General features: G+C 46.8%; 1 protein-coding gene across 2 annotated transcripts; it reads left to right on the top strand.

Moving 5' to 3' along the window:
* Positions 1 to 477: 477 nt before the first annotated feature.
* On the top strand, positions 478 to 13,670 carry si:ch211-195b13.1 (STKc_SGK domain-containing protein). 2 transcript variants are annotated; one of them, XM_056417929.1, is made up of 13 exons: positions 478 to 700; positions 8,421 to 8,496; positions 9,118 to 9,190; positions 9,274 to 9,314; positions 9,404 to 9,461; positions 9,569 to 9,652; positions 9,742 to 9,873; positions 9,983 to 10,095; positions 10,406 to 10,529; positions 10,619 to 10,714; positions 10,814 to 10,969; positions 11,090 to 11,179; positions 11,961 to 13,670. In XM_056417929.1, exons 1-13 carry the CDS (start codon positions 673 to 675, stop codon positions 12,123 to 12,125), a joined length of 1,236 nt encoding a protein of 411 aa, XP_056273904.1. In that variant the 5' UTR covers positions 478 to 672; the 3' UTR covers positions 12,126 to 13,670. The 2 variants fall into 2 exon arrangements, with proteins under 2 accessions (XP_056273904.1, XP_056273896.1); XM_056417921.1 differs by lacking the exon at positions 478 to 700 and adding an exon at positions 7,687 to 7,933.
* The last annotated feature ends 306 nt before the right edge of the window (positions 13,671 to 13,976 follow it).

Raw genomic sequence — 13,976 nt, 5'->3', positions numbered from 1 at the left:
CCCCGAGGCGGACAACCATCGACGCAATATCAGGGCCGTCGGGTTATTTGACTCCCTTCCCTGAACTCCTCAGGGACGACATACGAGACGAGGCCGATGAGCAGCGAACGCATCATTTGTGCAGCGGTGACCAATCAGGAAGCAGGCGCCTCGCCGCGCGTTCACTCGTGTTCCTCAGGTGGTTCTCAGGTGGTTCCCGTGTCATGGAGACTGGTTCCCTCCGGCAGGAACTCCCACGCTCCCCGTAACCAGACACCGGCTTTTTGTTTTGTTTTGTTCGAGGCTCTCTAGGTAGATGAAAGAACCAATGAGAGTGGGAGGGGTAGGAGGTGAGGGAGGGGGTTGGGGGGGGGGGGTATTGAGGAGGAAAAGCAGGTGCGTCACAGATCTTTGGTTTCAGCCATTCGGTCCCAGGCAGAGCCGAGCAGTCAGAGGAACAGGAACGGCAGAGGGGAAACTTATTTGCCTGCGAATCGAAAAGAGACTTTTCTCGACCACAGCTGCAGAGAAGAGAGCCGTTTAGAAAAAAGAGAAAAAGAGGAAGAAGACGGAGAGGGAGGAAGCATTTACAGGGGGACCACGTCTCTCTCTCATGCTCTCAATCAGCTGGACGCTCTGCGGCAGACAGACGCTCGCTCATCTGAGACCCGCTGCCCGACACTCGGGGAGGACATGAAGAGCGGCAAGAGATCCTTCATAGGTAGGCGCTCGCTTTCATTCCCTGTCTGGCGGACGGACGCAGAGGAGGAGGAGGAGGAGGGGGCACCGCCACACGTGTGCAACTTTTCCTCTTTTTTCTTCTTCTGGGTTAACATCCTGGTCGAATTATTATCCTGTTGGTTTGTTTGCATATTCAATCATGTGACTCTGGTATCTTTAAGACTGTTTATTGACGATTCATCCCTCCTCCTCCTCCCCCTCCTCCTGCTTCCTGCGTTGCTCCTCTGCTTGCCTCGACGTCATCGCCACTGCTTGCGGTTTCTTCTCGGCTGCACAAACAACTACATGCCCCCCCCCCCCCCCCCCAAAAAAGGCATCATCTGCTGCGCTCCTCGGTCCGTCCTTGCTTTGTCTGATTCATTGTTCAATGTCCGACGGCAGAGACTCTTCCCCTCCTCCTCCTCCTCTTCCTCCCCTCCTCATCTCATTTGTCCCCTGAGAGGATGAAAGCTCCTGCCGTGCCTCTGCATTTTGACAAATTGCTGAAAGAATGGGGGGGATTTAAGCGAAAGCCAAAACGTTTGTGTTTCTTTTGGTCCCGCGGGTAAATATCAAGCTCCTTAAATCGTAAAGCAATAGTTCTGCACTCTTGTAAAATGTGTTTCATGATGAGAAAACCCAAACTCCCTCCCGTCTGTGTGGTAGACTTGAAGCTATGGCTAGCAGACGGTGAGCTTCGCGTAAACACTCCCCAGGTAATGAAATACCAGGACCTTTAAAGCCTGCTCATTAGCGTGTTATAGCTCCTTTGTTGCATCTGTTGAGCTGGTTGCGTGGTAACCTCACTGGGACGACAAGAAAGTTACGGGACTCGGACAAGAAATCGTAATTTTTTTTGCTGGCAGTAGCTTCAAATTTACTGAACAGAAGCGCATTTCCCGAAAAAGTCAAACTCCTCCTTCCAGGCCGTCACCGATCCAGAGCTGGCGTGTTTCGGGGTGTCGGCCATGGACAGAAGTACATATCTGGCCTCCGCTCTGGAGCATCTCAAGGCCAGCATGTACAGGTTGCTTCACTCCTTGTGGTCTGGAAAGGCTCAGTGTGGGATCTGTTTGGATTAAGGGGCGTAGACCTCACATCTGGGATCGGACTCGAACCAAGCCATTCAGATCCATGAAAACTGAGCTCTCCTTTGTATTTGTCCGACCCCTGACTCGAGTGATTGCTCCACTCGCTGAGCTTCCGTTGGCGGTGCGTCAAAGTACGTTGGCGATTTGGAGAAATCCAAACGTCCACGCTATAATCCGTTTTTAATCGTCGTCGCCAGACTCCAGACGTGCGAATCGGCGACCGGTTCAAATTGGTAAAAACGTCGTTGTCATCTTCATCGATTTGCACGCATCGTTCGTGAGTTTGCTTTCCGGCTGCCACGCTCCATCGATTCTCTACGGATTCCTCCCGGATGAAGCTCTCCGAGCGGGAGCTGACCTCATGAGGCCCGCACTGGATCAAAAGAATAACGTGTGTGTAGACCATGGTAATGCTCAAATGTTGTTGTTGTTGTTGTTGTTGTCCTCAAGCGTCGAGTTCATATGATCACAGTGTACTGTATTCAATCACGGGGGTCACACCAACTGATGATGACATTCAGCTCGTGAACGATGGACGACCACGACGTCGCCGTCCTTTCTGCTGTCAGTGATGTGCAGAACGGTCCATGTGATAAGGTAATGTGGATCAGGACCAACGCGTATCTCGCCATCAGGGTAGCAACTAAAGCAGGAACAGCAGTCACATTATTATCATAAATAGTGGATTTGTGCTTCCAAACCGGATCGTCCTATTTTCTTGGCAGCAAATTAAAGTCGAGCTTCATAAGTAATAAAGTGGCAGCAGAGTGTGTGTGTGTGTGTGTGTGAGTCATCACATCAGAGAGCAAACGATTCTTCCCTCGTTTTAGTTTTTGTTGTTTAATCTGATGAAGGCGTATTAATCCCCCGCGGAGAAGGGAGAAAAACAACATCACGTGTCCTGCCTGGGTATTCATGAGGGGAAGCGGAGAGAGTATTTCTTACTCTGTGAGCCAAAAAATGTGCTCGAGACCGAACTGCCACCCCCGGTCTGGTCCTCACGGTGGTTATCTGTGTGTGTGTGTGTGTGTGTGTGTTGGCATGACTGTGTGCGTCACAGCGAGGCTGCGATCGGCCCTCAGAGCCGGTCAACGAGACCTGCGTTGTAATGAGAGGACCTCCGTCCTCATTGGCCGAGAGCCTTTCCCGCCGGCCGGCTGCTGGTCGGCGAGGACCCGTTGGTGGCTCGTCCGTCCAGGTAGACGTGCAGCTTCTCGTGTTCTACGTTCGAGTCGCGTCAAAGAAATGCTTTGAGAGACCCAGATGGATCGTTTCACGTCACATTTCCAGAGAAAGACTTCATCCAGCGCACAATAACAAAGACGTTTCCCGTGTTGCGTCTCTCTTCCCTGCTGGATTTGCATTTTTGTATTTCCAAATATCCAAAACGAAAAGGCCCTGTTTTCCTTTTCTTTAAAAAAACAAAGAAAATATATAATCTTTCGCTACTTTGGATAAGGAAATACCTTTGACGAGCGGGTGAAACACATTTATTAATACGCAGCAGACAGTGTTTTTATCCAGGAGGTAGGAGCAGTCTCTAGAGCGGCGGCACAACGAGGTAGCTGTACAGCCACAGAGATTCATCGCTCGGCTTTACGCAGCGGTGAAACGAGTCTCGGTCCTCAGTTAACGGTCATGGATAAGAGGATCCTTTATTAGTCCCACAGTGGGGACATCTACAGGATTACAGCAGTAAAGAGAATGCCGTGGTTTTCAGCCGCAGCAGGCAGCTGTTTTTCTGGAAAACAAAGCTCTAAATACTCAAACCTGACACTCCGCGGTCGCCACTTAACAGTCGACCGACAAAGTTGGAGAGCAGCTGGTGGGAAGCAATAGACGAGCAGTGAGAAGGTTGACTCTCTCGCTGGTGGAGACCGAAGATGAAGCAAAGAGAGAGAGAGAACGTTGGGCAGAACGAGACTCCAGGAGAGTGACGATGTCGCTCCGATGAGTTCGCAAACACGCCTGAAGTCACAGTGCAGGTCAGAGTGGAGGTCAGAGTGGAGGTCAGAGTGGAGGTCACAGTGGAGGTCACAGTGGAGGTCACAGTGGAGGTCAGAGTGGAGGTCAGAGCCTCTATCAGAACATGCAGATGAACGTCCGCCAAGTGACAACACAGAAACATGAAGGAGCCATCTGGAACCGAAAATGTTTTTTCGAAGTGATGCCATTGAAGAACCATTTCTGGTTCCACAAAGAACCTTTCAAACTAGGGTTCTCTAAAGAATCATTTCCTTAAAGAGTTCTTCAAAGAACTTATAAAGGTGCCTTCAAGAACCCTCAAAAAAATGGTTCTTTGAGGCACCATTTCTGGTTCCACAAGGCACCTTTCAAACCAGGATTCTTTAAAGAACCATTTCCTGAAAGAGTTCTTCAAAGAGTCTATAAGGGTGTCTCCAAGAAACTTCCAAAAAAATCTTTACGGAACCATTTCTGGTTCCACAAAGAACCTTTCAAACCAGGGTTCTTTAAAGAACCATTTCCTTAAAGAGTTCTTTAAAGAACCTATAAAAGTGCCTCAAATGAAAAACTGGTTTTTCAGTGGGTGATGGTTCTTCGTAGAACCACAAAGCCTTTTAAAGAACCATTTAAGAACCATTATTCTTCTGTGTGTAGAGTGTAAGACCTCGGCCGCTTGTATCCACACACCTCCTCAACCGGCTGCGTGACTTCCTGTTCCATCATTGTTATGCAGATGACACTCAACTATATTTATCGATAAAACCAGAGGAGAGCAACCAACTCTGTAAAATTCAAGCATGTCTTAAAGACATAAAAACATGGATGACCTGCAACTTCTTGATGTTAAACTCAGACAAAACCGAAGTAATTTTAATCGGCCCTGAGCACCTCAGAGATCAATTATCTGGTGATGTGGATTCTGTAGACGGCATTGCCCTGGCATCCAACACCACTGTAAAGAATCTTGGCGTTATCTTTGATCGGGACTTGTCCTTTAACTCCCACGTAAAGCAAATCTCAAGGACTGCATTCTTTCATCTACGTAATATTTCAAAATCAGGCACATCTTGTCTCAAAAAGATGCAGAAAAATTGGTTCACGCGTTCGGTACTTCGAGACTGGATTACTGCAACTCCTTATTAGCAGGCTGCTCTAATAAATCTCTTAGGTCCCTCCAGTTGATCCAGAATGCTGCAGCTCGTGTTCTCACTAAAACTAAGAAAAGAGATCACATCACTCCTGCACTAGCTGCTCTGCACTGGCTCCCAGTAAAATCAAGAATCACTTTTAAAATTCTTCTCTTAACCTACAAAGCCTTGATTGGTGATGCTCCATCATATCTTAAGGAGCTTGTCGTACCATATTGCCCCACTAGAGAGCTACGCTCACTAAATGCGGGACTACTTGTAGTTCCTAGAGTCTTAAAAAGTAGAATGGGAGCCAGAGCCTTTAGTTATCAAGCTCCTCTTTATGGAACCAGCTTCCAATTTCAGTCCGGGAGGCAGACACAGTCACCTCGTTTAAGAGTAGACTTAAGACCTTCCTCTTTGACAGAGCTTATAGTTAGGGCTGAATCAGGTTTGCCCTGGTCCAGCCCCTTGATATGCTGCTATAGGCTTATAGCTGCCGGGGTACGTTTTAGGATGCACTGAGTACCTATCTCCTCTTTTTCTCTCCTTAAGGATGAATTTTCATCTCTCAATCACACGTTACTAACTCTGCTTTCTCCCCGGAAGTCCTTTTGACTTTACGTCTCATGGGGTCATCGGACCCTATGAGACGGTATAGATCCTATCTGCCTGATGGATCGTCTGGGTCGTGGAATTCCTGCTCATGACTACGCCACTGTCCTGTTGAGACTCCGCCCACTTCTCCTCCCCACCGCCATCTGCCTGATGGATCGTGGAGGTCTCCATCGTGGAATATGCCTACTATGAACTATTCATACACTCTGTCATATTCATTGAATGTATTTTAACTCTAAATCTGTCCTTCTGTACACATTACATCTATTGCATCTGTCCATCCTAGGAGAGGGATCCTCCTCTGTTGCTCTCCTCCAGGTTTCTTCCCTTTTTTTCCCCCTGAAGGGTTATTTGGGAGTTTTTCCTGGTCCGATGTGAGGTTTTGGGGCAGGGATGTCTATGTGTACAGATTGTAAAGCACTCCGAGACAAATTTGTAATTTGTGAAATTGGGCTATACAAATAAACTGAATTGAATTGAATTGAACAGAGAAACATGCAAATCAAAAACCCACAGAAGTGGCGTGACGCTGGTGCGGTGGTGGTGGTGGTGGACTGTCAGAGTCGGGTTTTGTCTTCCCGACATGTTACACAACAACAAACATGAATAATTCAGAGGGAGGCCTCACTCAGAGCCGGGTGAGAGGTGTCGCACCACGCGGTGGGGATCCATCTGTAAGGGAATCAAGTGTGTGTGTGTGTGTGGGGGCTTAAAGACATGAGGCACGACCGGTCCTGATGTCTCACTTCCTCTAGATCAGGACCGTCACACTTGGGGGACCCCAGAGTTCCCCTTCGACAGGTGAATGAGTCCCTGAGGACTGAAGCACTTGTTTTTCTCCGTGGTGGAACAAGTGGATCCTTTCCTGAAGTCAAAGGTCAACACTCAAATAGGATAACCAATTAATTGAAAAGATATTCAGCAGATTAATTGCTTATAAACACCAGTGTGAGAAATGTAAAAAAGTCCGGCGTTCCACTTATGGCTCGTGAAAAAATATTAAAGTATTATCAGAAAAATGACATAAAGTAAAATCGAGTAAAAGCACTCATGAATAAAAAAAATAAAACAACACCTGTGAGTGTTATACTCGTCAGTGTGAGGCTTGGTGGATTTTCATTCATAACAATTAGGAATGCAAGATAAGATCTTTTAAAATTATTTATCATTGATTTATCTGCAGTTAAAGAGTGCCCACGGTGATGAAGATATTTTGAGCAAGACCAAAAGTCCAAAACCCAAAAGAGCTAATTTACAGCAGAAAATCCTGGTTTCCGAGAAGCTGGGAAGAAAACAATATTTTGATTTTTTTGTTTTTTCTGCATTTAAAAAGATTTAAATAGTTGACCAGCAATCAAAATACTTTGAATCGTATCCAATATTCAACTTCAGCTCTGACGATGCATCATGTATTTCACGTAAAGCATTAATCTAAGAAAAGAGTACAATATTTTGATATTGTACAACCACCCTCCTTCTCCTCCTCCTCCTCCCCAGGCCTACAGCTCTCTGCATTATGGCAGTTATGTAACTGCAGGCTCAGCGGACCACAGCTGGACGGAGCGCCGCCTGGCTTATACACCAGCATGACGTCATGGCCACTTCTCAGAATTTATGTAATGCCGCCTCGCAGAGTGACCTTCACGACCTTGACCTCCTCTGAAGTCCTCCAATTGTTAGAGAATACAGAGCACGTGAGAAACATGGCCATACATATATGGCTTACTTTTTTATTTTTATTTTTGTAATTTTCATAAGGCATGTCAGTAGAGGGGAAGGGGTCAGAAACCCGCAGTGATCGTGACATGGATTTTCTCAATGTCCTTTCAAAATAAAGCGATTGCAGGGAGCATCCGGGGTAGCAGCCCCCCCCCCCCAAAAAAAATCTTCAGAACTTCACTTCAATCCCTTTTGTTTGGGTGATTTCCACTGAGCAAAACAATGAGGAGGAGGAGGAGGAGGAGGAGAAGCGCTTCCTCTCACCTCCTCCTCTGCAGCGAGCTCTCCTCGTCTAGCATAACATGGCTGTAGCGGAATCCCGTGACGTCACGCAGTTGCCTTAGTAACGCGGGTGACGTGGAGGAAAAGAAGGGAAAAAAAGAAAAAGGGGGGCGTGACCTTTTTCAAAACACACGCACACAAAAACTCCGTACCACGTGTCCCGTATATATAAACCTGCTGGCTCGTGGGTAGCGGCGGCATTTGAGAACGGAGGCGCGCGGCAGCTCGAGCTCCGGTTGCGTTCTTTATTACGCTCGTGACCCGGTGCTGACGGTTAACAAGGAGCGCGCGAGGACTATCACCGTTTGGGTTTCTTTACCGCTTTAAAAAAACTAATTGGATATTCATCATCGTCATCAGCCATGGAGGTGACTGAAGCCGGCTGCGACCTGACGTACTGCAAGATGAGGGGCATCGTGACGGTCCTCACCGGTGAGCCACTCGTTACCACTGTCACGACCCGCGGTCACCACCGATATATGTATCGATTAGTGCAGCGCGGTGAACGGGTACTGATCAGGAAGACGAGACAGCTGTCCAGAGAGGAGTTTACATGTTTTTATATTCTTTTTTAAATTTTATATCACATGCTAAACATGTTAAATGTTCTATTTTTTTTTTAAACAAGAAATTGATGATAAATCTGCATCAATTAAGTGTCCCAGAGGGTGATTTTGGGCATAATGACGTGCAGGGTGCAGGACGCCTTGCTGGCCGCGCGGTTGCATCTCTGAACGCGTGACCCGAGGCTTGCATAACCCATAAACCCGCAGCATTAGAGGTCCATCCAGCCGGTACCCTACCCCAGGATTACAGCTCGAGTCGGATGCGTGCCCCTCTATAGGGGACCAGACATATGAGTATCAATTAAATCTTATTCCCATCCTCTCTCTCTCTCTCTTTCTCTCTTTCTTTGCAGCTTTCATCAAGGAGAGAAAAATGGGGTTGAATGACTTCATCCAGAGGCTGGTGTCCACGCCGCATATCTGCCAACAGTGAGTGCTTCTACTCATAATGCATGTTTGATTTGTGATGGATGAATATGGTCTCTTTTAAATGAGCCAATCGGGCGGTATAGTTTAAGACTAATTCTGAACTTATTCCCACATAAGAGGCTCAGGTATTTATATCTGGACCGTGAGACCAGTCGTGGTCAGTGTGCGGCGACCAATCCAATCAGCCGTTTGGCAGGACATGGAGAGAAAAAAAAGGCCTAATCTGGGCCTCAAGGAGCCAAGAGCAGGAATAGTCCTTTCATGAGGAACAGCCTCTCCACCGCTATCACCTTTCCGGTTAAATCCCTTCTGTAATTCCCTTGTTACATGAAACCCGACTCGTCCCATCGCACAGCACCGGACACTTTTTAATTTCGGAGTCCTGTGCTGTGGAGAAAGAAAGGAAAAACTGATCTGGACCGCTGAGTCCCGCAAAGCCCGCTAAAACCCCTCGTCACGGGTCAGCGGCTTAAACTTATTCTCCGGCAGGTCGGGCCATCACATGTTCGACGGCTGCGTCCTGAACCGTACCGACGGGTTCAGAGCCTGGGATCTGGGTCGCGTTGTAAAAGTGCTAAAATTCATCTCGTAACCAGATCTGTGTTTCTGTTTGTTTTCCAGCGTTGAGGTGAACAACTTCCTGAAGAGCGACGAGAATCAAAACGACGACGACGACCAACTTCCTGAAAGTCTGGTGAGCGGACGCTGTTTACGGACCACGTGACTCACGTTCTTTCCAAAATATGTCCTCATACGTTTCCTCGTATCGTGTTACAGATGTGCCTAAATTCCCGAAGTTCACTGGCTGAGGACACTCAGTAAGTAGCCACATGAAATATGTACATGTGTCAATTAAAAAAAGGTATATGAACAAATCCTAATCATTCGTATGTCTCTTCTTCATCAGGATCAAACCCTGTGATTTCGACTACCTCAAAATCATCGGCAAAGGCAGCTTTGGGAAGGTGAGTCCGACTGACTTCCCTCTCGTGCAAACCGACTTCTCTTTCCTTCTGGCGCCTCGAGCCGCCCACGTCACCGTCACCGATCCAAATGTTTGCTCTGTGAACAGGTTCTGCTGGCTCGGCACAAGGAATCCACCAAATACTACGCCGTCAAAGTGCTGCAGAAGAAGATCATCATGAAGAAGAAAGAGGTGCGTGTCGCGTCACGTCGAACTCCGGCCGCCGCCGTGCGTGAACCTCGATCCTGACGGCGTATTAACGTCTCTGTATTCCCTCCCAGCAAAAGCACATCATGGCGGAGCGCAGCGTGCTGATGAAGAACATCAAGCATCCCTTCCTGGTGGGGCTGCACTACTCCTTCCAGACCACCGACAAGCTCTACTTTGTCCTCGACTACGTCAACGGCGGCGAGGTACGTCACGATCTCTCGACGCGCGAGCGAGGTCGGAACATGGGAGCGCTCACGAGTGCTCATTTCTACGAGTTGATACTGACTGAGCCCCCCCCCCCCCCCCCTTTAGCTCTTCTACCACCTCCAGAGAGAGAGGGTCTTCCTGGAGCCCAGAGCCAGGTTCTATGCTGCGGAAATTGCAAGTGCACTTGGCTACCTCCACTCCCTGCACATCGTGTATAGGTAATGAGCGAGCCTACGACGCCCCCTGCTGGCCATTCGTAGATCTGTGCTGAACTTGATTGGTGGAGGAAGTTTATAGGAGTCATTGTGTAACCTTCTTTTTCTTCTTCAACTCTTTCTTCATTTTTACTTTCTTCTCCTTCATTGTCGTTTTTTCATTTTCTTCTTCCTTTTCAACTATTTCTTCTTCTTTTTCAACTATTTCTTCTTCTTCTTTGTTTTCATTTTTATTTTCTTCTCCGTCATTGTCGTCTTTTTCATTTTCTACTTCATTTTCTTCTTCTTCTTCGTTTTCTTCTTCACTTAACAGGGACCTGAAGCCTGAGAACATCCTGTTGGACTCTCAGGGACACATTGTCCTCACAGACTTTGGCCTCTGCAAAGAAGGCCTGACGAACAACGGTACAACAACAACCTTCTGCGGGACGCCGGAGGTACCAAACAAACCTCGATACACAAACTTCACCAACAAATTGTGATAGTCAGACGCGGGTTTGACGCCTTCATGTTTCCTTCCTCGCAGTACTTGGCCCCCGAGGTTCTCCAGAAGCAGGCGTACGACCGCACGGTGGACTGGTGGTGTCTGGGATCGGTGCTCTACGAGATGCTCTACGGACTTGTACGTGAAATCTGTGACTTTACGCCTCTTCGTGCAACTCGGCTTGTTTATACATGTATCGAATAAACCTAAATGTTTTGTCGCTTTCCGTCCTCGCAGCCGCCGTTCTACAGTCGCAACACGGCCGAGATGTACAACAACATCCTGCACAAGTCGCCCGTGCTCAAGCCCAACGTGTCGAACGCCGGCCGGGAGCTGCTGGAGGGCCTCCTGCAGAAGGACCGCACCAAGAGGCTCGGGGTGAAGGATGACTTTGTGAGTGAGAAACCGTCCGAGCCCAAAGATCCCGTGACGCACGGGGACCCCCGTCAGAGATTTCGCGATGCTCGTTTATCAATCTGTCTGACACGTAGAAATGTTTGCGTTCCCCTCCAGCTCGAACTCAAGTTCCATTCCTTCTTCTCGCCGATCAACTGGGAGGACCTGATGGCCAAGAGGATCGTGCCTCCGTTCGTCCCTTCCGTGGTGAGTTCAAACTCAAGGCTGCAACTCGTGGCTTTTTGTCTGGAAATAGGGTTAAACTGTCTTTTCTACCAGAGTCCTAGATGACATCTTCAACTAAACTAAACTAAACGTTCTATTGGCTAACGCATACGGCTGCAGGTTATCTCCGTTATGCTCGTTGGGTCCATAAAATATCAAATGACCATCAGAGTCCATGGGTTTGTGTTCGCCGGTCAGAAAACGACAATACTCCAAAATAACTAATTGAATTGATCATAGAAATTATGGTAGTTTTATGCATCCAAAATATATAATTTTACAGAAGACGCCTCAACAAGGTAGCATGTCATGTATTGTTTGTGGGACTGGTAGTGTATTAATGCAAAACAAAATGTGGTTTAAATAATTATAAGGACGTAAGGGGGAGAAAGTAAAGAAAAAAGTAGTCTCCCATCTCATAAGGATAGAGAAATGTTATTTAAAAGACACGTTCTCGACAGCCTGGAAGAACTTGGTGGAGTAATATTGCGTTGTATATTATTCATGGGAGACAAAGAAAAATTGAAAATCTGCACATTTGAGGACATGAAACGGTAAATTGTAGCCATTTATGCTTCAAAATAATATCCCTCTGTCAGTCGATCAGTCCAGTAACGGTTTCACCGTCAGCAGGGTGCTTCCATGGCATTTTCAACCGATTACCAAAATCCAATCGCATAACTCGATCACAGTAAACCGCCATAAGCGTCTTGACATTTTTCCTCGGGAGTAAACGTCTTGATGTCCCGTCTCCGTTTCGCAGAGCGGCCCCACGGACCTGCAACACTTCGACCCCGAGTTCACCCACCTGCCCGTCTCCAACTCTCTGTGCAACGACACGCTGACCGTGACCAGCAGCATCAAGGAGGCGGCGGGGGCGTTCCCGGGCTTCTCCTACGCCCCCCCGGCGGGCCACTCCTTCATGTGAGCGCCGGGAACTCGCCAGAGACGGGGGACGCGCGTTGGATCGACAGTCTTATTATTTATTTTTGATAGAGGGACCACACAGAAGCACATTTTTATTTATTTTTTGGGTGATCTTGTGCATGAAAAGTGTGCAGAGGGCTGTTGCCACAACGGGCGGCCATGTTTTTCGGCCTCGACCTCCCGCGACTCGAACCCGTGTGCCAGGTATGGACGCACTCTGGTTTCATGAAGCATCTCTCACAGCTCCCGATGGGGGAACACGAAGAGAAGTGCCTGAGGTACTGAAAGGCAGTCTGGATGGCGGCGGCATCAAAAACCACGATACAACCTTTTGGGACTTGCCGCGGCCGCTACGCCACTGAGGTTGATGCCTCCATTACGTGTCTCCGTGTGTTAAGCAAACCGTTTGTTATTTCTGTGCGAATGCTCGATTGCACTGGAGAAAAGCAAAACGCTCAACTTTAAAAAAGCATCGGCAACTTTTGGATCAGACGGCTTCGCGTCTTTCATATCTCCTCGGCGCATGTCTCCGCTTGGACAAAGAGAGCGGGGCATGTCGCGATCGAGAGACACTCTGACCAAACTGTGGCACGAAACTGTGGCACGCTTCAACGCAATCGTTTGTTTGTCCTCAAAAGAGAAGATCAAAGTTGTACTGTACTCTCCAGGAGAAGAGGAAGTTACTTATATTTTATTGCAAAACCAAAACTGTTTTAAATGAACTAAAAAAACATTCACTCTTTACTTCTTAGAAGGTTCTGCATATATTAGTAAATTACTTCCCGATATATTTATATATCTGTGACCGTGTTGATCTATATCTGCTGTTTATTGATCAGGAGAGTGCGACACAGAGTTCATCCAGCAATAACAGACCCACATCAGTGATGGCATTTACGGTATATCAAACTATTTTTAAATTCAAGAGATTGCTGTTTTATGGCAAACACTCCAAACTATAGAATCTGTGATTAAATGTTTTGGAGGGGTGGGGGGGCGGGGGGTATTTATGCATCATGTAGTGAGGAACTGTGAATGTCTTGTGCCTGATCCATATTTACTGTATGTGTAAATATCTCTTTTCCCGAAACACCCTTGGTCCCTAATCTAGAAACTAATCCGTAGTAACAAAACATGCTTCGTTAACTTGAAAAAAGAACCACTGGGTGACGCTGGTCTGGCTTTTCACTGTCTGTAAAACTACTGGCTCGCTGCATTATATGGTTCAGCAATGTGCAATAAAATCTTTAACTCCAAAAGAATAATATTCCTTTCATTGTTCAGGGCTGTTTTGCTGCAGTTTCCACATTTTAAGGCGTTTGCGTACACTGTGGATCTTCAAGCCAGCAGAAAGTATTTATTTTTATTTGGGAAAATAAGGCAACACACAGTTCTAGGTCATTTTCTTCCATATTTGGAAGCATATTTTTATTTATTTTGTATGTATTTTCATGCCACTGCTCCTGTATAAAAGATAATTTACATGATCAACTGAAATTAATTGTGTAATCTGTCAGAAATGGCAATTAAATTCTCGAAATTCAAATGTCCTGTTTTTATTTATAATTTTGCTGATGCTACGAAATGTAGATAGACATATGTACGTATACACGTGTAAATACTTATGGGTATGATTAGTTGTAATAACTTGTACTACAAAATTTAGATTGACTTTGTGATTAGATTTTATGTTAAGTTACATCTGCAAATGCAAGTAACAAATGTCCAATAAATGTAGAGGAGTAAACATAATGTCCTTTTGAATTAGAGTAAAAGCATGAAGTAAATATGCTTCAAATGAGTATTTAACTGGTAGAATAAATACATTCAACCACAGAAATTCAGCGAGCTT

This window comes from Pseudoliparis swirei, chromosome 1 (genome assembly GCF_029220125.1).
Source record: "Pseudoliparis swirei isolate HS2019 ecotype Mariana Trench chromosome 1, NWPU_hadal_v1, whole genome shotgun sequence".
In the NCBI taxonomy this organism is placed as follows: Eukaryota; Metazoa; Chordata; class Actinopteri; order Perciformes; family Liparidae; genus Pseudoliparis; species Pseudoliparis swirei.
The sequence above is the reverse complement of the archived record's forward strand: the minus strand, read 5'-3'. Positions and strand labels throughout refer to the sequence as shown.